This window comes from Psammomys obesus, unplaced genomic scaffold, assembly GCF_907164565.1.
Source record: "Psammomys obesus unplaced genomic scaffold, mPsaObe1.curated_primary_1811, whole genome shotgun sequence".
NCBI classification, from domain to species: domain Eukaryota; kingdom Metazoa; phylum Chordata; class Mammalia; order Rodentia; family Muridae; genus Psammomys; species Psammomys obesus.
The window spans coordinates 29,786,863-29,812,482 of record NW_026596034.1 but is presented as its reverse complement, the minus strand read 5'-3'; the positions used below and the strand labels follow the sequence as shown (position 1 = coordinate 29,812,482).

The window sequence follows — 25,620 nt, the reverse complement described above, 5'->3', positions numbered from 1 at the left end:
AGGTAAGAGAGAAAGGTCTACATAGCCAGAAGGTTCCCAGCGAGAAAGGCAGGAACAGCAAGGCAGAGCTGGAGATGAAAGGTCGATAAGAGGGCATTACAGACAGAAAGAACCGTTCTGACCTTTGGCTGGTCGTGGAAGATGGATTCAAGAGCTTGGGTTCCTCTCCAAATTCACAGCAAGGTAAAGATATAGGTGCATATAGTTTTCTCAAATTAATTTCTGGAGTAAGAAATGAATCGAGGAAGCTGGGAAACTCTCGATAATGGTGAAGACACACTCCGTTCCATTCCAATGGGGACCCTTTGAGAGGTCGTGCAAAATATAAAGCAAGGCTCATGAGTCTCCTCTCAAGGGGCCTGATGGTTACTGACTGATCCCCCAGTTCCCGTGTGGCATTTGTTGAGGGGTGCCCCTGGCCACATTAACTTCAGGGCCCTTCCAGCCTGCTCTGAGCATGCATCAAGTTGCACAACAGTAATGAGCCTTGGGCAGTAAGCCGCAGGTTTTGCTGGTAGAAAATGGGACTGTGCTGCCCCGAGGATGGGGAATCTGGGTATATCTGCTGCCAGGCTCAGTGACAACAGCTATATCTCTGCCAGCAAACTGCATCTCAAGAAGGAGAATAATCCCATTCCAATGACTTCAAGCCACAAGCAATGCCTGCCCCAGTGTTTGCTGTTGTGGGGGCACATGGACCACGCCCCCCGGGGAATTGGCATGGAAATAATGAAGGAGTTTGTTCAACTCCTGGAAATCTCAATCTTGAGATTTAAAATCTCATCCTGAGAACGGAAGGTGTGGGACAAAGCTCTCTCCTTGTTTCCGTGCCTAATGCTGGAGCACGTGACACAACCCCAAGGTGGTTACAGGTGGTCAGTCATGTGAGCTTGTCACCTGTTATCTTTCCCTATGTAAACAGAGCATGACCAGTGTCCTAAGTTCCAGCCAATGAGAAGCATTCATCCTCTAAGCTCCTCCCCACTGCCCAAAGTTTATAAGTCCTTGTTTCACATGAAATGAAGCATCATCTCTCAGATTGGCTATTTATTCTGAGCTGTAACACTGGGGGAAAGAAGGGCTCGCCTTCTCCTTGAAGATTTACTTGTCGGACCCCTGGACTCGACCTCCGGACAGGCAGTCGGGGATCGCTGCCACTCTCTTTCAGGCCACTCTACCAGCCACAGGGCCCATCTGCTGGAGCGAGCTGTCGGCTGTTCCTGAAGCAGCTGTTCCGTTCACCTGAGTCAGGTCAGGCCTCTCTCACCACCTGGCTTGATTTGCAACACAGCATGCTTCATCCTTTTCAGCCAGAAACCTTCAGGCAGAGAAGCGCGCACTTCCGGCCTGGCAGCGACCGGGCATCCCTGAATATATAGAACCACATGCTGTGTCCTGAGGGCAACAAGGTGCCTTTCCCCTGCCATTCCCATAAACGTATCCGTGTCAAGCAACTATGGATAGAACCAAATACATACCTCTTCTTGTAAATGGATTCTAGGAGCTATTTCATTTACTTACTTAATAATTAGCTTTCTGAAGTGATAGAAGAGATCTGACGATGTGTGTATGTAAGCACAGGCATGTGTATATACACATATATTAATTGTCATAGATATTATATGTATATACATATTAATTAGTCATGCATATTATTTGTTGATATACCCTATATATTAAAATATATATTAATTAGTCATACTTATTGATCCACAGAAGATATACATGTGAATATATTTACTTGTCTTTCAGCTACATACCAGTCCCTGAAGCTAGAGCTTGATTTATCTTCCAGATACCTAGCATGCTGCCTAGCACATAGCAAATAGCAAAGATCTACTGGTAAGTCCTACAGTTCAACCCATGAACTTTCCATCGGAGGAAGACAGAAGCAGATTTGTCGTTTCAATGTCCCTTTTCACTTCAGGAGGTCCAGGCCCTGCTCTAACAGCAAGGAAACAGCCCCGAGTATCACAGAGAAAGGTCCACTTTTACTTGGCCATCAGGACAGGACAAGTTTTAGGACTGAGGATGCAGCCTTTCTCCCAGCTTGGGGTAGACTGTGGAGAACAGAGCCCCCTCAGTCAATGCTCTTGAGGCTTAAAATATTTGCCTTGCTTAATGCATTCCTGACTGGACCTGTCTCCTAATCACCTCAAATCCAGGCTTACTGCCTTGAGAGTGTAAATAATCCCCTGAAGGGCTTAGAACTTTCTATGGGGAAAAAAAATCACAGATCTCAGGGAAATAAAGATTACCAGGTGAAATTTGTATTTGCTCAATCTAAAAACAGGTAGATTGGCCATCTGTTGGGGCTGTGGAGAAGGGGGATGTACTATGTCTACCCTCAGTGGCTTGGTGTATGCTTCTCATCTTGTATAGCCTGCTTTCCCACTCTCTGAAAGACTTCTTGGGGGCCAACACAATCCCCCATGTACTATTAGAAAAAGACAGTTTGTTGCAAGTTCTCCATGCTCCAAAAATAGGTGACTGGTCAGAGGCCATGAGCAGATGGCTAAACCTGGACCTTCTGTCTCCTTTATTCTTTTCTGACCCACATTTCTAGTTTAGAGTAGAGGCTTTGGAGAAGACCTACCCAAATGTGGCTTTTACCTCCATCTTGGCCACCTATGCATTTCTGTTTATGTGACTTATGTTCAAGTATTTTAAAATTTCAAAACATTGTCAGTGATCACTGTCTGTGCCTTCTGAAGCTGTTGGAAACATAAGTAAAATGATGGATGAAAAGCCCATAGCAGCATGCTTACCTAAAACTGGGCAAGGAAAATACATTAAAATGTTTATTCTATATAGTAATTCATCTAGGTTTCTGTTTGCCTGTGAGATGTCTGCCATAGATGCATGTGTTTTTTGAACACTTGGGTCTCTGCTGGTAGTGACATTTTGGGAGGGTATAGAAGCTTTAGAAGGTACATCTTAGTGGGAGAAGCTTTGTCACTCGGAGAGGGAATATTTATGACTTCCATCTTTGTTAAGTGAGATGTGGGCAAGCTGGTCTACACCATGAAGATCCTTGTGCCTATGCTTTCTCTATAATGACAGACTCTGAGCCAAAACAAGCCCTTCCTCCCTTAAGCTGCTTCTTGTCAGGTATGTGGTTACATCAGTGAGAAAAGTAACTAATCCACCTAGTAATATCTGAAAAATGTGCTACTTGGTATTACTTTTGACATCCATATATCCATCAGTTTAACATCAAAGATTTTGCAATATAACTTGATGGATGGGGTTGGGAGTATGGAGAGGCCTATATTATACAGATGTGGAGGTCAGGACCTTCATGATGGGTCATCAGCTACCTTTCTCACTCGTCAGTACCTGCCTTTCAGCCTTGGCCATATCCGATGTTTACAGTTCTCTCAAATGATCATGTATGCGGTCCTGGGATTCTGTGTGGTGCTGGTTACTTGAAAACTCCTGTTTACCCTTAAGAATGCCTGACACATTATTCCTCCTTACTCTAAGCAATTAACCATTTTCCTCTGAATACTTCTATTTTTTTCTCTCCTTGAAGCCTCACACTCCGTCCACATATTTACTTGCTCATTGGTGTCCTCTACAGACCTGGGATCCATCGCAATGCAAGGCTTGTACCTTCCAACCTTTGTCTCTACAAGACATTGCATAGGACATGTCCTATTGCACGGATCCATTAGTGTAAATGTATTTCAATGAACTCTTAGGTCCATTCCGCCAGACAGTATTTTATGTTATCTTTGTTAAATAGAAACTAACCTGATTTTGAATGACCCAGATAGCTTCCCTTGCTGGGTCCAGGCTTAGGTGCCACTATGTATTTGAAATAAAGTGAAACCTAGACTTGTCCTTGCAGGAGGAGGGGCTCCCTATTTACCACCATGTTTCAAACCCAGGCTGAACTTGTGCTGGTCATCTCCAGAGAATCAGCTCCCAAGGCTCTCTCAATTATCCAAGAATCCCTGCTTTCCTCTTCTGGTCTGCACATCTATCCCAGCTCCCCAAAGCAAGGTATCTGAGGGGGAGGGTGACTGTCTGGTGAATTATAGTTGCATGGCACTGTGTCCCACTGACATAGATAGTCTTCATCTTAGAGCACGTGCTCAGTTTTTCCTGGAAGAAGAAAATGTTAGAGACTATTCACAGTTATAAAACTATACCATTTAGTAATGAATATATTTAGTCACGTGGTCACAGGGGGCAGTGGTTAGGGCTCTGTACTTAGTGGATGAAGGTTCAATATCTGGTTCTACTATTTGCTGATTTATAGCCTTTCTTAAGTCCTCTAAATATCAGCTTACTCGTTTGTAAAATAAGAAAACCTAGGTAATACATATTGAGTAGGCAGTGAAGTGTCTGGCGTACAATATTCTCTCAGTTATTCTTTGACTGTAGTATTGAAAGTCTTGTTAGGCTTTCCGCCATGGATTTAAAGAGGCAGATATTATAGATGCATGCTTGTTTTACCTTTTTTCCCCTGTCAGATTAAATTGGGCTCACAATAACTCCAACTTCACACCTTATACTATGTGAATGTAAAAGTTAACTATCAAATCTAATGGCTCTGTGTGCAGTAATATGTTTCTCAGAAGCGTTGAGAGATACTCATACTGAACTCCTCAATCAGCAGGGGTATCCATTTGTATTCCACCTTTGTTGGCTCATTTCACATAGCAGATCTTTATGCCCACTGCCTGGCAGTCTTTGGGCAGTGGAGGAATAAATTTCCACCTCCTGTTCTCTCTCATGAATGCTGGTGCTTGGCAATTGTACAGTGATGCCCTAAGTATCAGATAGTTGACCAAAAGGTTCATCAAGCTGTCAGTTTAATGCGATGAAGTAGGCCCAAATGGCTTAGAGTTCATCAGTTTCTTGGTCTACCCATTTATTTAATCCACTAGCATTCATTTATTTGTTTGGGAACTGTCTGGGTATTCTAAACCAGAGATCTTAGTTAGGGACATGTAGTAAATTCTAAATGAGATTCATGATAAGAAGGACCGACAGGCCATGGAGTTTATATAGGCACACATATGGTGCCTAATAGAGTACCATTATAATTTTTGTAGTCCGTGTCCCTGGGAAAGGGTTGTGATGGGAGATAAGAAATATGTGTGAATGGGTGAGCTAAAAAGCAGAACTGGCAACAGGGAGAAGCTAAGCTGTGGTATGCTTGAGAGATGCTCTGGCCAGCTGTCAGAGGAGCTCTGAAACTGTGTTAGCCAGCATTTCAGAGTTGTTCCTCCTGAGTCAAGAGAACTAGCGATTAGTCGTAGGCTGCCCTTGCTAACGAAGGGCGGAAATCTTTCAAAATATAGCTCCATTTCTTTCAAGGCTATTCCCATGGAAGGCTGCACTGATCCGGCAGCCAACTCTCCTGACAACTAGAAGCCATGAGTACCGTGATCCCAAAGAAGGTCCAGGGTTTTACATCTTGTACTCACTGAAACTTTATTAGGCAATTTATGTTTATGTACAATGTGCTAGGCATTCTTCAAATGTTTTTCACCAAATGTCTCATTAAAATCTCACAATATCTTGAGTGAAAAAGTAGTGACTATATTATACATGGAAAACTAATGGACAGCTAAATAAGTCATAAAGCCTAGTAATCTAGTTCAAAAAGTCTCTAGAGATTGAATGCTTAATGCAGATTGTTAATTAGCTTTCTAATTCTAAGAATGTAGAGAATTGGGTCATAGTAGGGGTAAAAGGAGTGGTGGTAAAAAGATTAATAGATAATGCCATTTTCACACAGGGGCTTAAGATGGATTCCCAAAGAACACACATACCTCTAATGAAGACAATCAGGACTATAGAAATTATTGGGTCTATCCCACTCTTTATTAAATATTAAATCCACCTCATTGAAGAAGTATCTCATCTACCAGACCTTACAGAAGCAACATCCTGACTGTCTTACCTTACAGAAGAAGCATCTAACTTAACAAAGCAACATCTGGTCTCTCTCACCTCACAGAAAGAGCGTCTAGTCTACCCCAGTTTACAGGTGCAGCAACTGTTTTATTTCACTTTATAGAAGTAGCATCTGCTCTACCTCGCATAGCAGAAGACACAGTGGATAGAACTCATGTTATAGAAGAAGTCTGTGCTCCAAGGATGAAAAGGGACTTGTCAGGAGTAACACAGTGATGACAACAAAAGGATATAGTCCTGGATGCCTAAATTTGTGAACACAGTTATAGTGACAATTTTGGCATTTTGGTTTCTTTTAAAAACACTGAAATATTATAAGAATATGTTTTATTTTAATTCCAAGTGTGGGATATGGGGATGCTTTAGATTGTCCACAGCAGCTGATTATCATTTGCCTGGTGCTCTAGCAGGGGCATGATTTTGCGACCTGCAGCTAGTTTCTGCGATTGTGGAAGTTTGGAAATCTGGAGACTTTTCATAGCGTATATAAATGCTAGGGCCCTGAGTGGCAGGGTGGGTTGTTGGTTGCTTGTTGTTGTTGTGTTTGTTAAGTAGTTGTGTGCAGAGAAATAACAACAACAAGAAGAAATGACATATCCTGGTGGTGAAGATAAAACTTGCCTCAAGGAAATTGACACTCCTAGTGAGCAGGAACTTGTCTAGTGATAACATTGCCTCTTTTCTCCTCTATTTTTTTTTCTCCTTTCTAGTGTTAGGGGATTGAAAGGGTGGAAGAAAAGGGGTGGAGAAGGGTGGAAAAAGGAAGAACACATAGAGTAGCAAATGCCGCTATACACAGTCTTTTCTCTCACTGCTCTGTGATAGCTTGGAAAGGGCACTGTCGAATACATCCATTTCCAAACCACCTGGTTCTCACACTAGCAAGCTCCAACATATTCACATCCATTCCCCCACCCCCAACCCTCCCTCATATAAAGTTTTATGAAAACATCAACCATGCATTAAATATCTATTCAAAATCTTCTAACGATTCCACATGGGTTGTAGGGTAAGATTTCCAACCTCAACTTAGTTTCTGTGAACTCAAGTGCCAGCCCATTTTTATTGTTACTCTCTATTCTCCTCCTCTCTGTCATACTCATTAAGTTTCTACAGCATGTCCAGGTCCTATGTTTGTGGCCATTCTTGCAATACTCAATTTCTGTCCTTTTTAAAAAACTCTTTCTTTGCCTATGTTCTCCCCATTCTGGACAACAGTTCTAAGTTTAGTTCATAAGCAGTCATGTGGAATTTCCTAGACTGTGAGTCTGTGGCCTATGTTCCTCAGCTTCAGCATTCTTTACTGCTCCTCTAGTTCCTATCGCTACTGCAAGTGATGAATAGTAAAAAACTTGTGTCATGCCTTTTAGTTCTCAGAAGGGTTGCTTAATATGAAATATCCAAAGAGCAACAAAGTTATTTCTAATGTTTATACCTCACAGATGTTGAGAAGAACAGGAGGAGAGGGGGGAAAAAGAAAGGAAGATAGAGTAAGAAAATGGAGAAAGGAGGCAGGAAAGAAAAAAAGAAAGAGAGGAACAAAAGAGAGAGGAGAAGAAGGACAGAAAGATTCAGAGAGAAAAAGGTGTGAAGCAGAAATAGAAATGAGAAGAAAGAGAAAGGAACAGAAAAAGAGTGGGAAAAGGGGAAAGAGGAGGGACAATGGGAAGACACAGGATGAAATGCTTTGGGGACAGTTAGTGAGCATAGGCTAGGGAGAACTCTGGATTAGGTAAGGGAAAGTTGGGCCTCTATTTTCATTTCCCTGTTCTGGTGTCTAATTTAGGGACTCAACTATGTCTTGAGCAAGGAGTATATGTTGGGAATGGACAACTTGAATTTACCCTGGAGTAAGCTGAGAAGAAAGTAGCCAGGATAATCAAAGGTTTTCCTAGGAACCATGTTATCTAAGACTGGGGCCAACAGCCCAAGAGTGTGGTCTGGAACTTAGACTACACGCCTCAAATGTGAAAAAGATGTCATTGCTACACACCTCATTTATACCTACCTGAGCCAATTCTTTTTCTTAATAAGGCAATAATATTCTGAAAAGAAACTGTGGCCTTTCAGGTGTGTCACTGGGGAAGCTGATGAATCCCCAGGGTCATATAAACCCAGAAAAGACTAGTCCATTTGGTTGAAGCTCTTAGCAAGTGTTCAAGGGGCTAGAACTCTGAAGCTAACTTTTCCTTAAAATTTAATAATCTCTTATGTGTTCAAGAAAAGTGATGTTTGTAAAGGTACAAGTGAGACAATTTGAGTAAAACAAGACACTCCAGTACCCTAAACAGACACGGTCAAGAAAGAGAAATGAAAGGAGGCAAGATCAGCCTTATCTGCCCTCGTTGCAGGTACCAAAAGCTTGCAGTATGCTGTTTACTACTCATCTCCTTCTGGCTGTGGATGATAAAGTACCACTGGGTATTACTAATTGGATGATGATGATTCTGGGTTGGTAATAATATTATTAATGATGGCAACTAGCATGTGCATCTTTTATGTGCTGGAGAGCATGACAATCCAAATACAAAATGGTGTTCTTTATAAAACACCGTCTGAGAGCCACAGGCAGACATTATAGCTGCATTCTTACAGATGAAAACACCAGGTCCAAAGAAGTCACTCTGCTCCTGGTGTCTTGCTTGGAAACTAGAAAAGCGAGGATGAACTCCAACTTTGTCTTCAGAGTCTGGACTTTTTCTACCACACAGATTTTTTTTTTTTTTTTTTTTTTTTTTTTTTTTTTTTTTTTTTTACCTTTTGGCCTTTTCGTTTTCCCACTGCCTTATGATTTCTTTATACTTCCTCTAAATATACATCAGGCTACACTAATGTGCTTGATGTGGGCTCAATGGGCAAGATGCAGGAATGAAGGAAAGGCACTGCCCTTGCCATCACGGAAGTGGCAATGGGGTGTTTAATTTCAGATGGAATAGTGCAGTCAAGGAAAGCTCGAGGAGTGTTGGCCATGTTCCTTGAGGCATCATCTGCTGAGTCTTCTCACCTCTTTAAGCTCATGTACGGGCCAAGATTATTCTCAGTTTAGAAGAAGAGTACCCAAAACAAAATGCAAGGAGGAGAATATCACATCTCACTCCAAGTGGAAACAAGGCTGCTGACAGCACAGCCCACTCATCTGTACAGCCTAACACTTTAAATCCTTGAATCACAGACAGTTCACATACCAGTTCTCATTAACAGCACAATGTAACCGCTAACATCCAAGGCACCTTTCTATGCCTCAGTTTCCCCTACTAAAACAGAACTTTAACAGTTTCTGTCTCACAAACAATAGATGGAAATTATAGCACTCCATCTACTTTAGTATATCCATTCTCAAGAGCTAATATTGAGTGAATGGATCCTGCCTCTGAGGCCAAGCTCAACCTTTACAATATTTATGATAAAGCTAGTTCTTCAAGCTAATCATGATTTATGTGCAGGAGTTAAAAGCAATTAGAATAGAGCTCAAGTAAGGCTTTGCCAGACATAGACAGAGCTTAGAAAAGTATAAATATTCCCTATGCCAGTAATTTATTTAGATCTATCTATCTAACATGTTTAATATCACTATATCTAATGTGTTTACTATCTATCTAATATAAAGCATGTTTGTGGCATAAGGAATCTACTCTAGATGTTGTCATCAAATGTTTCTGAGGACTGGGAGTGGGGAACCCTGTTCCATCATGTATCTCAGGAGCATGCCGGACATTTAGGAAAACGAGTGCTAGTCTCCCAGGGTTGGCAGTTTGAGGAGGTCTCAACCCTGGTCCTGGCCCTTTCTGCTGATGTAAGGATGCAGTTAATCCTGGTGGTGTCAATTATTTATGAAGGACATGGCAGAGCCACTTTGTTCTCTTTAAATTTTTAGCAGTTCTGCTTCCTATCATTAAAGGCCCTTAGGGACCAAGTGTCTCACCACCGAAAAACATCTCCCTTATTCTATGGCACAAAGTAAAGTAGGCAGAGAAAAATGAAGAGAGATGTAGATGTTTCTGAAGCTGTTGTTGTTGGGGCAAACCGGTGGCAAGAGCACTGGTTTGGGGATTCCCAAGCCCTGGATACTTAGGATCAATTTAGCCCTCTGACTAATGGACTTTGGAAACAACATCAAAACTCTTAGTCTGGGAGCTAAAGTTCTGTTTGTGTTGGTATTCTGACAAATGCTGATCTAGGTTCACCCGTAACTACCAGTACTCTCATTCCCACTCTACAGATGGAGTGGTTTGGAAGATAAAACAAGAACTAAACAGACGTATTTAAGCTGAGGGTTCACAGTCTCTTTTCCTTGATATTACATCAAGTCCAACAGAGAGAACTTAACAGGAAATAAGCAAATGTTTCAAAGCATCTAATGCGTAGCTGGTGACTGGCAGAAAGTGATGATGTTTTTGGCTTCTTCCAGCACTCTGACTCTCTGTATGTAGCTGCTATTTGGATCCCTGAAAAAGACTAAGGACTCAAGAGAACTGGGCCATGGGATGGTGGAGGTGTGATGGGAATGATAGTCACAGATGCTATGAAAATGGATCTTGTTCACCTGCTATACATGCCAGATGCAGATCACAATGTCTTAGAAAAACATTGGCTGGCATGAACCAGAGCCTACCTGCTCCCTATCCCCCTCAAAACAACATACTAGATTAAATTTTACAAGAATTATGGGGATGTTATTTTCAATCTAGGATTAATTCAGTGGCAGGGCTTCTTAACAAACACTTCATCTAGAATATTTTTCAAGTGGTGAGCTTCTTGGTATACAAATATTTACTGTCTTTGTGAAGCAGGGAATATGCACAAAAACAGTGAGAAATGAGTTTTCTGGGATGAGGGGATTGGATGAGGTAAGTTGATCCTCACTTAATCATTGCTAATACTCTATACCTGGTTTCCTGAATTAATTGTCAGCTCATTTAGCACAAATAGAGAGCTTCTAAGTAATAGTTACATTGCTTAGATTCCTACTATACATCCCTATTATACTTCTGAGGAAACTGAGATGTTAAATAGTTGTTCAAGGCACTGAGCTTTGGACCCCAGACTTTCTGACTACAGTGCTCAGATCAGAATTGTTGACCTTGGGAAAGCCCAAGGAGAGGGAAGATGCAGATTGGGAGACACAAGCACCAGACACATCGTGCAAGGACTTCAGGGAACACAGGCAGCTGGAACAAGAGATCCTAGGAAATCTGAGTGGTTTAGTGGTAGCGGTTTCTCTTCTTCCCCTTGCTTACATGAAGTCCATCTGTGGGACAGAGAATGGGTGGGGCCAGGGAAGATTGTGAAAATTTTCAGGGTTCTGTGTGGGTGGAACAATACCAGGTTCAGAATGTCTCATGGGTTGAACTCAACACCCTCAATAAACTGGGGAGAAAAATAATAGATAATTATGATGGAAGAGACAGGTTTGGAAGTGATGTCTATTATAGAGAGTCTGTCTATGCCCATCATCAGCCCAAATATCAGCACATCATCCCAGCTAGATTTGAGGGTGGGGCATAGTCGGGCCAGCTTAAAAAGCAACCCCTGGTTATGCAGCTTCTCACACAGAGGAAAGCATGGAGCTGGGTGGTCAGCTAGCCATGCTACCCCTGCCCTTTTTGGATGCTGAAAGTCCTTCTGTACCACTGAGGTAAAGACCTAAGAGACGTGGACAGATAGGAGACACAGGAGAATCCTGACAATATAGGCAGCATACATCAAGAAGGTAGGGATGCTGAGCTTAAACTGAGAATAACCCTAGTTATTCCCTCCCTGCTATCTCCACTGTTGATTCCAGCAAAGGAGTACAGGAGCAGAGTGGTCCATTCCAGCCACAAAGCACAGGGCTAAGAGAACAAAGAGTGATGGGGCTGGACACAAGGCTCAGTGGTTACAGTCCATGGTATGCAAGCATGGTGACCTAAATTTGAGTCCCCAGAATCCATTTAACAGTCAAGTATGGAAAGTAAGTTAGAATACATCTGTCATCTCAGCATCCCTATGGTGATATCAGAGGCAGAGACAGATGAATCCTTTAAAGCTTATGGGCCAACTTCCTGGTGTAAGCAGAGATTAACAACCAAAGAATGCTGTCTCAAACAAGGTAGAAGACAAAGACTGACTCCCAAGGTTGTTCTCGGTCATCCACAGGCTGACCATGGCACACACATGCACAGAAACATACATGCACCCACATACATAATTTGCACACAAAGACAGAAATTTCAAAAAATAATAATAGGGGGTCTTGTGAGCAGGAAACAGTTAAAGAGCAGTAGCATAGTGAGTGATATTGGATCCACAATGCAATAGCAGAAGGATGGGCCCTGGTTTGCTTCAGCTGCAACATAGCCTAGAGTTTTAAGAGGGAACCTGTTTAAAATTTTACTTTAGTTACACTGGCCTTGAACCATGTCTATAACCCATTATCTTGATTGATGTGGATAGTCCCAGCCCTGGGCAGGCGGTCCTGGGTTGCAAAAGGAAGCTAGCTGATCATGAGCCACAAACAATAAGCAGGTAAGCAGCACCCTCCATGGTTTCGGCCTTGAGTTCCTGCCCTGTTGATGATCCTGCCTTTCTAGAGCTTTGACTCTAGCTTCTACCAACAATGGGTTGTGACCTGTGAGATGAAAAAAACTTGTTTTTCTTCCCAAGTTGCTTTAGGTTATATTTATTGCAGCAACAGAAACCAAGCTAAGACAGATGGAGAGAGGTTGGTGGACATAGAAAATATTCTATTGTCTGGAATACTTTAACCAAAGGCATACCCTCCACTTATTATAAAAAGCCTAGCCAACCTCCATTTCTAATAAGGCTGCCTACCCTCGTGCCTATGTCTCTGTGCATGTGTGAGCCATGGTCAGCCTGTGGATGTCAGAGGACAACCTTGGGAGTCAGTGTTTGTCTTCTACTTTGTTTGGGATAGCATTAATTGCTTGTTCATCTCTGCTTACACCAGGAGAGTTGGCCCATAAACTTCAGGGGATTCATGACTCTGCTTCTGCCTCTGCCTCTGATCTCACCATAAGAATGCTGAGATGACAGATGTATTCTAGCTCATTCTAAACACACTTCCCACAGAGATCTGCTTCCACCATGATCCAGTTCACCCACCATCCTTACAGTAAAGTGCAGATGACACCCCACGAAGAAGTCACTTTCCTGATTCCACACCCTGCTCTATCCCAGGTCTATTCTCTGTTATAAGCCCTCATGTTGGCACGCATCTCTTCCCAAGCCCACAACAAAGCTATCTATGCAATCATAGATTTATGTGTCCACATTTGATTTATGGGACTTCTCATTGAAAGAGGAGAATCTATCTTATTCTTTGTACAATTGCTAGTACATAATTCAATGTCTTGAACTAAGTGGATTTTCACAGTTTAGGTGATGAATGTATGAGTAAACAAATGGGTGAATCATACAGTTTGGAAAGGACAGCATGTTGGAGAGCTAACTATAGCTCTTAGGATGTAGGCTTGAGTAGCTGGTTCAGTGTCAGTTCCTTTCATGATCAATCATGGTTTTGTTTTCAACTAAATACCCTTCTAAACTGAAACCTCCACAGAGACAATTGACGGCTGCTTTGACATGATCTTTGCTCTACCGTGCCCTCCCCACCACAGTAGGCTGAAATCTTTAGAAAGACCAACTATTCAGCATTGAAAAAAAAAAGTCCCATAGCAAAAGTGACTCTTGTTGAGATCGTCTGTCTTCCTGTGATGGTTAGTATCAACTGTCATTTTGACAGAACCTAGAGTCACCTAGGAGACTGGCCTCAGGACCATGGCTATGGGGGACTGTTTTGGCTGCATTGGGATGGGAAGACTTGCTCACTGTGGTGGCAGAATTCCATAGTTAGGGTCCTGGACTGTATAAATGGAGGAAGGGAGCTGACAGCAGCATGAACTAGTCACTCTGTTCTTGATTGTTGATATACAGTGACTGGCTGCTTCCTTCTCCGGCTGCTATGACTTCTGTACCATAATGGACAGTGCCATTGAACTCTGGGTCAAAACACCTTTCTCCCTTAAGTTGCTGTTGTCTGCATTTTTTTAATCAAAACACCCTTTTAATCAGTTTTTTTTAAATCAGAAAAGAAACAAAGGCATTATTTTACACACCTAAATTCTTTAACACACTGAGACTCTTTCCTCCATGTTCTCAAGGTTTCATGCTGTAGAATCACGAATAAATCATTTACAGGGAAACATGTGTGCCAGGGACTTGGGGTGCTACAGTGAAATGCTTAGGGACCCTAGTAGAGACTCCTCTTTCCGTTTGTGGTTGCTCCTTTTCAAGGGTTTAAATGATGCTGGAAGATGCCTCATCTATAATAAGTGGAGTTTAGACTTTGAGCTGCAGCCAGTTAGCTGAAAGTTAAACTGTGCTTTCTTTTCCAAGACTCATGGGAAAGATCTGATTTTCTCAGCTATTGGAAGACAGAGCTGAGTGTTGAATTCAGGGTTTTTTGACCACATAATCACACATCCTTCCTACTAGATAATACTATGAAACACTGTTCAGGTGAACCCACATACAAAGGAAAAGCTGTAAGTATTCTGCAGCTTCCACACAAGGGTTTACATAGACACAGACTGTTGGAAGACTTCTCAGAGGACAAGGTGACATTTGAATTAGGCAGGAAGATCATTCTTGAGAGAAGAAACAGGATGTGAGAAAGCACAGACGTTCAGAGTGTTTGGTGTGCTGTGCAAAGCATGAACAGGTCAGTGTGGCTGGAAGCCTGTAGGAGAGGGAGGTGCTGGTCTGGCCCATCTTCCTGAAGTCCTTTACAGAGCTCTGTAAGGTCACCCCGTCTTATTTCCTCATCTCTCTGATGCTAAGGGCCAGGTGGCAGAGCTTCAAGAACATGAAACACAGGGTTAAGAGGTCTGGAACGCATTGTGACTCAGAAAGTCATAACACTGTCATTTCCCTATCCACCAGCTCCTATATCTGTCAAATGAGGACCAACTCACACATCATCTGCCCAATGCAGATCAGGACACTCACGGACATGGGGAGGTGGTCACCACTCAGATATGAGGAAAACAGGAAAAAAAAATCCTGAAGTAAAGAGCATTGAATGTGACAATGGCTTCCCAGTAGCAGTCATGCCACATCCAGAACTGGCACACACCCTGAATTACAGTGCCCAAACTCAGGTGCTTCATCAGCAAGCCATGCTGAGTAGGACTGCAGCAGAGCCTATACAGCAACTGACATGAGTCCCACACCATTGCTTATTTTGTTATTTTCGTTTTGAGGGCTCATGAACCAACTTTCCACCAGTTTCTCAAGATTTGATTAGGGGCCTCACCATTGCAGGCCATCTGGTCATGCTACAGTCCGAGGAAATTGATGTATCCGAGGCTTGTGTGGAACAGTGGATACACTTGGGCCACTCCAGCGACCAGACCACACATCCTGCTCTGATCTGAATTATTTCCCACCACCCAATAATAGTTCCATAAAGTCACAGCTCACGTTGGGATTCTTTATGAGCTACCCGAGCATTTTCCACCCCAACCTTTACTGCAAAGCTAACGGGACTCTCGGCACTGTGGGGACTGTATATTTTATAGAAACCCAATTTAGGCAGTTTTATCTAATGAGGTTTAATTTGTACCTTCACATCAATATCAGGATGGAATATGTATACCCGGGCAACAGTCTTAACAGCTTTTTAAATGTCTGTACTTATTCCTGAAAACTGATTAGATAGTAGTGTGTGTGTGTGTGTGTGTGTGTGTGTGTGTGTGTGTGTGTGTGTGTAGGTTCTGGAGATCAAACTCAGGTCCTCATGCTTGCATGGCAAGCCTTTTACTGACTGAGTCATTTCCCCAGTTCTGAGTAAGTGAAAACATGAAAATGAACAGCCTATGTTCTTGAGCATTCTGGGTGTCTGAGTGGAAAAAGAATAGGTTTAGAACCATCCAGAGAATGGTACAAATTGTAGCTCTTTCTATTGCTTGCTGTGCCTCTGTTAAGCCACAGTGGGATCTCCACTGTGAGGGGCAGTCCAGGAAAAAAAATGGCCTCTGTGACAAATTATTACAAACCTAGAGCTCATAAAACATGTCTTTCTACTTTTATGCCTCTGGAAATTTCACATCCTAAATGGATTTCACTCAGCTTCAACCAAAATGTTGGTAGAGTTGTTTCTTTCTGTGGGCTCAAGATTCTGTATCTCTTTCAGCATCGAAAAGCCACCTGCTTTCTTTGGCTCATAGCCCCACTCTGTCAGTAAAACCACACGGTAGCATTTTTAAACTTCTATGACGTTTCTACTCCCTTTCAAAAACTTGTAATTATATTGGATCAGCCACAGTCTGAGATAACTTCTCCATCTCAAGGCTTTTACCCTAGTCAGATTGTAACTTCCCCTTGGTATCTAATGAAACACAAAAGCTCCTGGTGTCTTCAGGAGCTATTATCCTGCCTACCAGAGCAAATGATACACAGGGTGGCTTTGACCATGGTGGGGAGTACCTCCATTCCTCTACAAGGGTGTCACAGACAAGGCAAGTGGAATTGCCTTTAGGGGGCTCCATATGGCCACTGCAGAGTTACTGGCCATTGTCTTGAGAGGAATCTGGTTCTAAGTTTGAGGACTCATGCATTTCCCCACTGTGGAATAGAGGTGGTTCAGGCCTTTACCTGGCCAAACTTCATTTCTGCAAGACAGCGTCACTCCTGCCCAGCTGGAAAGGCTGTCTGTATATATAAGTATGCCCCCAGGCCACACTCTGTCCTTTAATGGTGACCCTGGATTACTTCCCTGCACGTACTAATTTGGTTTGGGAGAAGTATTCTTCAAGGAAGGCTTCCTCTAGAGAGACAGGAGGCACAACCATATCTTCAAATCTGTCCAAAGATGAACCCAAGCCACCAAGAGGTCCCAGCAGGTTGACTCTCAGTAAATTTTATTTTACTTCATTGCTATTAGACAGCCTTGGGAGCACAGTCTCATGGACTGAGCAAGCAAGTAAGTAGCATTTCTCTTTAGTTTCTGCTTCAGCTCCTCTCTCCAGGCCCCTGCCTTGAGTTTCTGCCCCATCGACCCTCAGTGACAAATTGTTACCTGGAATTGTAATCTAAGTGAACCTCTTTTTTTATCACGTTGTTTTTGGTTAGGATGTTTTATCATAGCAACAGAAAGAGAGCTAGAACAGTCTGTTTGTAAATCACAGTACCAATTTTACCTTTTTCTACTTGTGCTTAGAAACTATTTCTGCTGCTGATGGCCTAAAAGATTTCAGGAGAGCTACGGGCATTAGCCTACATTAGAGGCTGGAAGAAACTTGTCCTACTATCATTGAAAAAAGTGCTATATCAATAAGATAGATGGACTTGCTAATAAGAGTGGAGGCAAGTAGGCAAGAAGCAAGGTTTCTGTCATCCATATCTTTTTTTTTTTTTTAATCTAGGTTGCCCTTGAAAAATGCTGCCCACATTTAGGGTGGCCTTCATTATTAAAATAATCTGATCAAGAAAGTCCTAGTAATGGCCAAGAGCTTGAATTTTAGTTGATCCAAGAGCCAATCAAAATGACAAGTGGGTGTGATGAACTATCCTTCACATTGACAACTCTTGGCAAGACTGAAGCCATCATCACCATACAGATGAGTGCTTCTGCTGGCCATGTGAAAACATCCCCACGCTCTGTATGCAGAACACACTAAGACCATAAATGCTAGCTTTCTAAATATCTCGCTTGGCTCTTAGCAGAATAGCTAGAATGGAAATCCATCTCTTTTCTGGGGAGCATTGAGTTCTTATTATATCTTTACTCATCAAAAGACATCAGTAAATTTGTGAATGAGATTAAAGATCTCTTCTTATGACATTCTGAAATTTTCACAGCTTTACTTTTGGATGTGAGCTTGTGTTTGTTTGTTTTGTTTTTGCTTTTTTTCATAAAGGAAATGCAGAAACGACAAGCATGGGATGGGAAAATTACTCTAGTAGGGTGGAATCCAGGAGCAATCCATGAGGACCTGGATTCCATCCCCAGCATCTATGTTAAAAAACAGGGTGTAGTGTTTCCTATAATTCCAGTGCAAGGGAGATAGAGACAGGAGGATACCTGGGGCTTGCTGGCCAGCCAGCCTAGGTAAATTGGGAGCTTTAGGTTCAGTGACACACTTTATTTCAAAAAAATAAAAACTACTGAAGAACTAATGATGAAAACACTTGATGATCCAATGTCAATTTCTGGATCTCACACACACACATACACATACACAATTTTCTTTACACTTCAGAAAATTGTAAAAAGCCAAGTTTTTTTTTTAATCAATATGAACAAAACCTCCTGAGAAAATATTTGCGATAGACTCAGCTGTAAGAACTCATCTCTGAAGCCACCAAGCAGAACCACAATTTCAGAAACCTCTCAAATTCTGTTATATTGTAGCTTCTCCTCTGAATCTGGGCATCCATGGAGTCTAGAGCATGGCACGTGCTTAATGAGTATTTGTTGAGTTAGTGAGACATACCACCTACTCTCAGAATGATAGACATTCCAGGCAAACCTCAGGAGAACATGCCAAGCCTAGTATTTGTCCATGTGAAGGACATACTGTATGCATTGGATATAAGCACCAAGACACACTGAAACCATGGAAGAAAAACTCACCATACCTGAACTACAGAGCAGAATTTTTTATTTCATTCATTGTCCCACTTGGCAAAGATAAATCTGAAAGATTACACACAGAATACTTCCTCCTGGGCTACCTAAGGTTCTTGTGTAATTCTCAGTGTGACAGGTCAATCTCTGTCCTTTTCCCCCCCATTTAAGAAAGTAAACCAGAGCACAAGTGAAGTATAATGTTACTGTAGGAGTAATGTCAAACATTGCAATTAACTGAAAAGGACATTATCCACTCTCTTGGCATTTTATATGGCTTTAGTAGGATGTACCTTGTATAGGTATCTCACAATGATCAGCATGGCACTTTACTATGATGCCAAGACTCTGTGTCTCTCTACAAAACCATGCCTGAGACCACTGTGTTCTCACATGACATTCTGAGAACACTCTAAGCCACAGAGACACCATCGCTGAGGCTTAACCCCACTACAGTCATCTCTAAAGGCTTCTGCTATTCACTCAGGTGCCACCACTGTTGTAGGTTATTCCTACCAATGACCAAAAGTCACGTAAGTATCACATTGTCAACTTCAACTCCCTCTGTACCATCACGACCTGGAAGTAACAGAACCACAAGCAGCAAACTTACCACCCCTCCACCAGCTGAGTGCACCAGCACGGACATCCCTTCCCGGAGGTTGGCGATGTCAAAGAGCATCGTGTAAGCGGTGACGAAGTTCATGGGGAAAGCAGCGGCCTCGGGGAAACTCATGTCATCTGGGATCTTGTAGACAAACTCGACGGGTGTGCAGACCACCTCAGCCCAGGCATTGTAGTTGACAAATGCCATCACACGGTCTCCAATCTGGGAATAAAGAAATACAAGGTTAAATGGAGTTCTGATAACAAGGGCCAGGCGAGGAGCTGTCCATGGTACATAACATGCATAGTTTCTCTTACGTAACACACATAGGCTGTTCTCCCAATTCATATACTGTGAGCTCTATAGAAATCCTTATGATTTTCATATTTGTTCTTTGATGAAACAAACACTTTCCTATACATTTGTAGTAAAAACTCAAGTAAACTCTAAATAACATGAATGTTTAATGAGCCATCGAGAGCTCTGGATTTCTTACCCACCTTGCTCCCTGCTGCCGTCTCCTCTCACAGCCATGATTTTGGGAAAACTCATTCTTTCCCTGGAATAGTTCTCCTTTTCCTCCTTCACTTCCTCCCTCATTCCTCCTCCTCCTTCTTCTTAAACAGTCTTATGTGTTCTAGCATGGCCTAAAACTTGCTAGGTAGTTAAAGATGAGCTTGAACTTCTTCTGAGCCTCATGCTTCCACCTTCTGAGAAATGGGATTTTAGGCATGTGCCATCGTGTCTGGTTTATACAGTGTTGAGGACTTGAACCCAGGGCCTTGTTCATGATAGATAAGCATTCTGTTAACAGAGCTGCGACCTTGCATTCTGTGGGAAGAATTCTGAGGACTCTTTAGGTGGTAGTGGAAGCTTGAGCAGTATCAGTACACCTGATGAAGGTAGAAGGATGATGCAATTCTTCCTCTCCCCTTTCCATATTGCTGTTTGTGTCCTTCCTATAAGGCTTCTTTTAGCCCTCATGTCCAAGATCCCTAGGACTTACACTATGACTAGAAATGAATTCCTCTTCATGAGAGGTTGTTACATTTGCACATTTGATTGCAACAGAAGAACCCATTTACTGAACAAAAATAATTATATACTGAACGCTACTTTTCATATTACTTGAGTTATTTAGTCTCCATGACAGCTTTCAGGGTTATCAGCACCACTGTGCACACGTTGAGACTGAGGGTACATAATGTCTCTAACCTGGATATATCTTTTCATGACACCACAATGCTCTCCTGCCATGATTGTTTATAAAAGTCACCTCTCAATCTTGAATTCCAAGAACAGGTGATATTGTGGCAAATGAATTACAATTCCTACTCTTAAATTGTTTCATATTCTCTGAAAAAATTGCAGGTGGCAAATACCTTGATTGGCAGGGCTCAGAAGGCAACTCCATTTGGAAGGAATATTTTAGTAGAAAATAAACTCTTAAGCTGATGGCATGAGCACAGTGATATTTCAGACATTGATCCAAGAGTAAAGATCAGGTGTTCCTGTGTGAAAGAGTTGATGTGGTCCAAGAGAGTTCAGAGTCGTCTGCTTCCTGAGACCAGACATTTCTGTGTAGTTGGGGATAAGGCTGCTATAACCTCAGTGTGTGGATGTCACAGTGTCTATAAGGACCTACCTGTCTCCTCTGGCACCTATCAGACCTGGGTTAAGAGGAGCACAATTAGATGACACACTAGCAGTGTCCACATCTATAGTGTAGACTATCGTGTTCTGCGCATATCTGTCTCAGCATCAGGACATCCCCGTGGGAGCTGAGATAGCTCAGTTCAGGAGAGATATGAGTCACCAAACCCTGGTATGCCTTACCAGCAACAGGAACAATGTAGAACCTAGTCTATTGCTCTTAGGGAGCGATTAACCACCTCAGTGATCTGATAGCTGGACACAGGGATGTTTCTGATACTTACATATTTTTCCCCCTTGGGAGAGTTAAATGGCTTAGACACAAAAAGGTTCTTCCATACCTGACTTCTCTCTGGTCTAGATGGTGAGAAGTCCTTGCTCAGACTTATCTGTGGCTCTGGTTCAAACTTGCCTTCTTTTTTCTCTTCTCTTGTGGCTATAAGTACTCTTGGACTCACTGAATACTGTATAGAGGGAGTTCTCCACTTTAATGGACATATTTCAGACTTTAAGTTTAAACATAAATACATTTTATAACTTTTGGAGACATTTCTAAAATTAGAATCTGATGGATATTAAGATTTCCTTCCCATGTTACAAAACCCAGCATCACCAAAGATGCATATTCATGTCTACCTCCCAATTTCAAAACATTTTTGATCCTTTGCAACCAATGTATTAAAATCTTTCAAGGACCATGTAGTCCAGGTTCTATCACCACCCCCTCCAACCTGATCTCCAGCCCCGTTAGCCACCCCACCCCCTCTCCTGCCCTCCTGCCCTTCGTCTGCTTCAGATGGAGTGACATATCATGGGCTGTTAAGTTACTTTCTGACTCAGTTGTCACTTATCCATGTTATTTTGTTGTCAAGGGAATCAGATAAGCCAGTCTGGTTAAAACTCTGCTAAAAACTTCTGTGGAGACTGGAGACAAGAGTAGGAGCTCAGAACACTCTCATTTGCTTATTTTTGCTCAACTTTCTTTATGCCAGCTTTATTCATAATAGCCAGAAACTGGAAACAAACTAGATGTCCCTCAACAGAAGAATGGTTAAAGAAAATGTGACACATTTACACAATGGAATTCTACTCAGCTGTTAAAAACAAGCACATCATGAATTCTGCAGACAAATGGATGGAACTAGAAAGATTGTCCTGAGTGAGGTAACCCTGACCCTGAAAGACATGCATAGTGGGTACTCACTTCTAAGTGGATGTAAGGATGTAACCATGTTACAGTCCACAGACCCAAAGAAGCTAAGTTACAAGGAAGGCTGAAGGGAGGGTGTTTGAATCACACTCAGAAGAGGAAATAAAATAGACATCTGAAGCAGATGGAGGGAAGGAACTGGGTGGGAGAGGGGGTGGGATGGAGACCGGGATTGGAGATCAGGTTAAATTTTGTTTTTCCTAAAACTTCTTTGAGCACTTGAGGACAGGACTAAGCATTCGGAACACTCTCATTTGCTCATTTTTTTCATGCCTACATGGGCTCCCTGACAGCCTAGTTCGTTGTATTTGTGTCCAGCTGTGTTCCAGGATTATTGACCCTAGTGGCCGCAAAGCTTAGTAGAGGACTGACCTGCAGAAACACACAGGCATGAACTGAACGAGAGAAACTGGGCTTAGAGTGAAACAGGAGCGTGTCCCTGGATGTGTAGCACACGGAGGCAGTTGGCTTCATGTGGTTTGAGTCACGTAAGCCGTGGCAAACAAACCCCATGAAGGTATGGGTAGACACTGCATTAATATCAAAAGCTGACTTATCCAAACCCTATGCAAAGGGGAAGAAAAGGGCACTCTTTCTGAAATGACAAGCTGTTTTTTTTTTTTTTTGAAGGTAGCATACTGTCATTAAAGATAAATGGAAACAGCAGAACAAACACTATCAGTTTGTATGAGTCACTAAGTGCTGGGTAAATTGAAACATCTGGGGATTTGGAGTACTAACGCTTTATATTACAGTTTATAAAATGTGGTAAATTTGCTACGACCAACATCAACTCCCAAGAATGAAATGCTTTCCTTAAAAAAATGGTTCAGTTTTTACATATTGTTCTTATAACTGATTCTACTGTTTTACTTTCCCTGTAGCTTAGTGTTTGCTTCCTACCCCTGCCCAACATTAGCAGCAACTCCTTTAAGACGGGTTCAGTTGTAGCCCTGGTGTACAAAAGAATGGCCATAAGTATTTATCTTCATTTAAATGAAACCAAAGGAATGTCAAATCACTGTCAAAGTTCATGGAGCTGGAGGGTGGCAGCATCAATGATTGGCGTCCAGGAACTTCAGCTCCAGATACGAATAAGTGACCCATTGTACTTGAGGAAAGTGCTGTGAAGAAAACATATTGTTTGGAAGTGCGCAACAGCTGAAGGCATACAGAAAGTGAGTCTTTAAGTCCCTTTCCTCATCTCTGAGATGGACACCATGTTCATGAAGTAATGTGGATACAGTACACCTGGCACAGTGCATGGAAACCAAGAAAAGAACAACCCAGGCATCTGGTTTACAAAGAAAACATTGGCCCTGAAACTCGGGGATTCACGGATCCGTGGTACAGATAAGCACAGACCTGCTCCGCTACATGAAGCAGAAGGAATGGATGCCCAGTGAAGAAGCAGAGGGAGATGCGAAAAGCCATCCCCACTGGCAGTGACTCTGATAAGTGTTGGCTTCACTGCAAGCATTTGGACCAGATTGTGACGAGAGCTCAGCACTGGCTCCTTCTCAGAGTTGTGAAAACTGAGACACATACTCAGTACCTCCAGAGTAGCTAATGGCCTCTAGCAGCCTCATGGAGTGAAGTGAATTGAGCGTTGCAGTGAGCTTCATGGTGGAAGTGTGTGGCTACGCTCAGGTCTCTCATTCAACTTCAGTCTGTTACCATTCATTTATTTCATTTTCAGAATAGCAAACACAACTAGACGATAGGATCAGCATACACATATCCTCGCATATATGTGAAATGCATATGCATATTTACCCAATTAATTGATTCTAATAAGAAAAATAAAATCAGCTCGTGAGACCAGGGGCCCCTATCAGCCCTTTACTGATGGCCTCTGGCAACACCTTTTCAATCCTTTGCTATTGGTCAACCCAAGAGACATGTTGCTGCATGGAATTCCATTTCTAACATGCTTAAGAATCGTGAGTCAAAAAAATCACATGGAGTACATTAGTGTTGGCTTTCTCCCATATCACACTCTGGATGGAAACACACAGGAGACTTAAAAAAATATACATGGAGCTGAAAACCGCTGGCCGAAGAGGTGTTGACATGAAGGCTTGATATTACTGTTAAACCTGGGCTGACTAGAAAATAAGTCATAATGCCTTTAATTAAGTAAGGTAATTGGTAAGTTATCCCTTTAAAACAAGACCAATAACATTTCCATTTACTGAAATTTACTCAGTGCTCAGGGCTAGCAGAACGAGCTGAGCGAGAGTTTCCTTTGGGCCACGTGGAGGAGTGAAAAACAAACAGATCCATCTATATGCAGCACTTCAAGGGAGAGATGTGTGCCTGGGTGAAAATGTCTACTCGGCACAGAGAATGTAGAGCTGAAATTAAAAATCAAAAGCTTATTTTTTTCTCCTTTTTTGGGTTTTTCTTCTCCTATATTATTTGGAAATCCTTGACAGAAACATCAGTAAATGTGCTGAGCTTTCCAGGCATTCAGCAACCTGAATTTGGTGCCTTCGGCATTTAGGGTGGGGTGCAGCTCCCGGTGGGGTGAGGACAAGTTGCACGCTGCAGGTCAGGTTGAAGAGAGCTTTGGCATTGGATTTTACAGGATTCACATTCACCCATCACTCCTTGCATGTATTTTGTAGCATTGGGTGTGAGGGTTGGAATATTAGTAAAGGCCATGGGATGCTAGGAAGTGTAAAATGGCTTTGGTGACTTGAATCGGGATCTACTTCTGGCCTCATAGAGAATTACTGTACCTTCTGAACCTGAGGGAATACTAACAACCTTTACTGCATGTGTGTGTGTGGCGGGGTGGGGGGTGTCATTGTGGTTAGAGAAAAGATAACTTCTCTACAAAACTGGTTATAGTGTGCTCTGGGGTATCAGTCCCCCAGCCTTCTTGCTGAGAGCTTATTTATGAGTGAGAGCCCTTGAGTTTGATTTGTAAGTGAGTTTTAAGAGTATGAACTCCTAATTTTTATACAGCTGATGTTGCTGCAGTATTTTGTCGCATCGTGTGTGTGTGTGTGTGTGTGTGTGTGTGCCAGAACACTCATGTGGAAGTTCTCTCCTTCATCCACGTATGTTGTAGGGATTGAATTCAAATCAGCAGGCTAGGTGGCAAGCACCTTTCTTCTCTAGCCACAAGGCCAGTCCCAGAGCTCCAGTTTTTATAGACTGAGCTGTACATGGTTTGTATTAAAACAGTAGGAAAAGTAGTGGATGCATCTTATTCTTTTCAAAATGAAATGCCTTATTGTGGAGAATTCCACACGTATATGAAAGCAGAATAATGGAACAAACCATTCCCAAAGCCATTAACCCATGAACAATTCTATCCTACTGTGAGGGTGAAGTTTTTTGACTTAAGGTATGTTTTTAAAATCTAAAGCCATGCTTTATCTGTTCCTAAAATAGTTCGGGATTTATAAATGATAACTTAAAAGGTATGAGCTCGGTAAATATTTTAAGGACCCACATCATAAAATAAGTAACTCCGCTTACTTCCGTGTTTTATAGTTGATTGTTAAGCCTGAGATGGCGGGAAACAGTAGCCATAGCCGGGGTAAGGGGCTGTGTACCGAGATCCTACAAAGCCAA

General features: G+C 42.3%; 1 protein-coding gene across 1 annotated transcript in view; it reads right to left on the bottom strand.

The window, feature by feature from the left end:
- The window catches only part of Vat1l (vesicle amine transport 1 like), a 166,379-nt gene that overhangs the window by 114,276 nt on the left and 26,483 nt on the right, over window positions 1-25,620 (bottom strand). Inside the window, exon 3 of the mRNA XM_055621507.1 lies at window positions 19,176-19,391. Within this exon, the coding sequence (XP_055477482.1) occupies window positions 19,176-19,391 (216 nt within the window). The remainder of the gene's footprint in view (window positions 1-19,175; window positions 19,392-25,620) is intronic.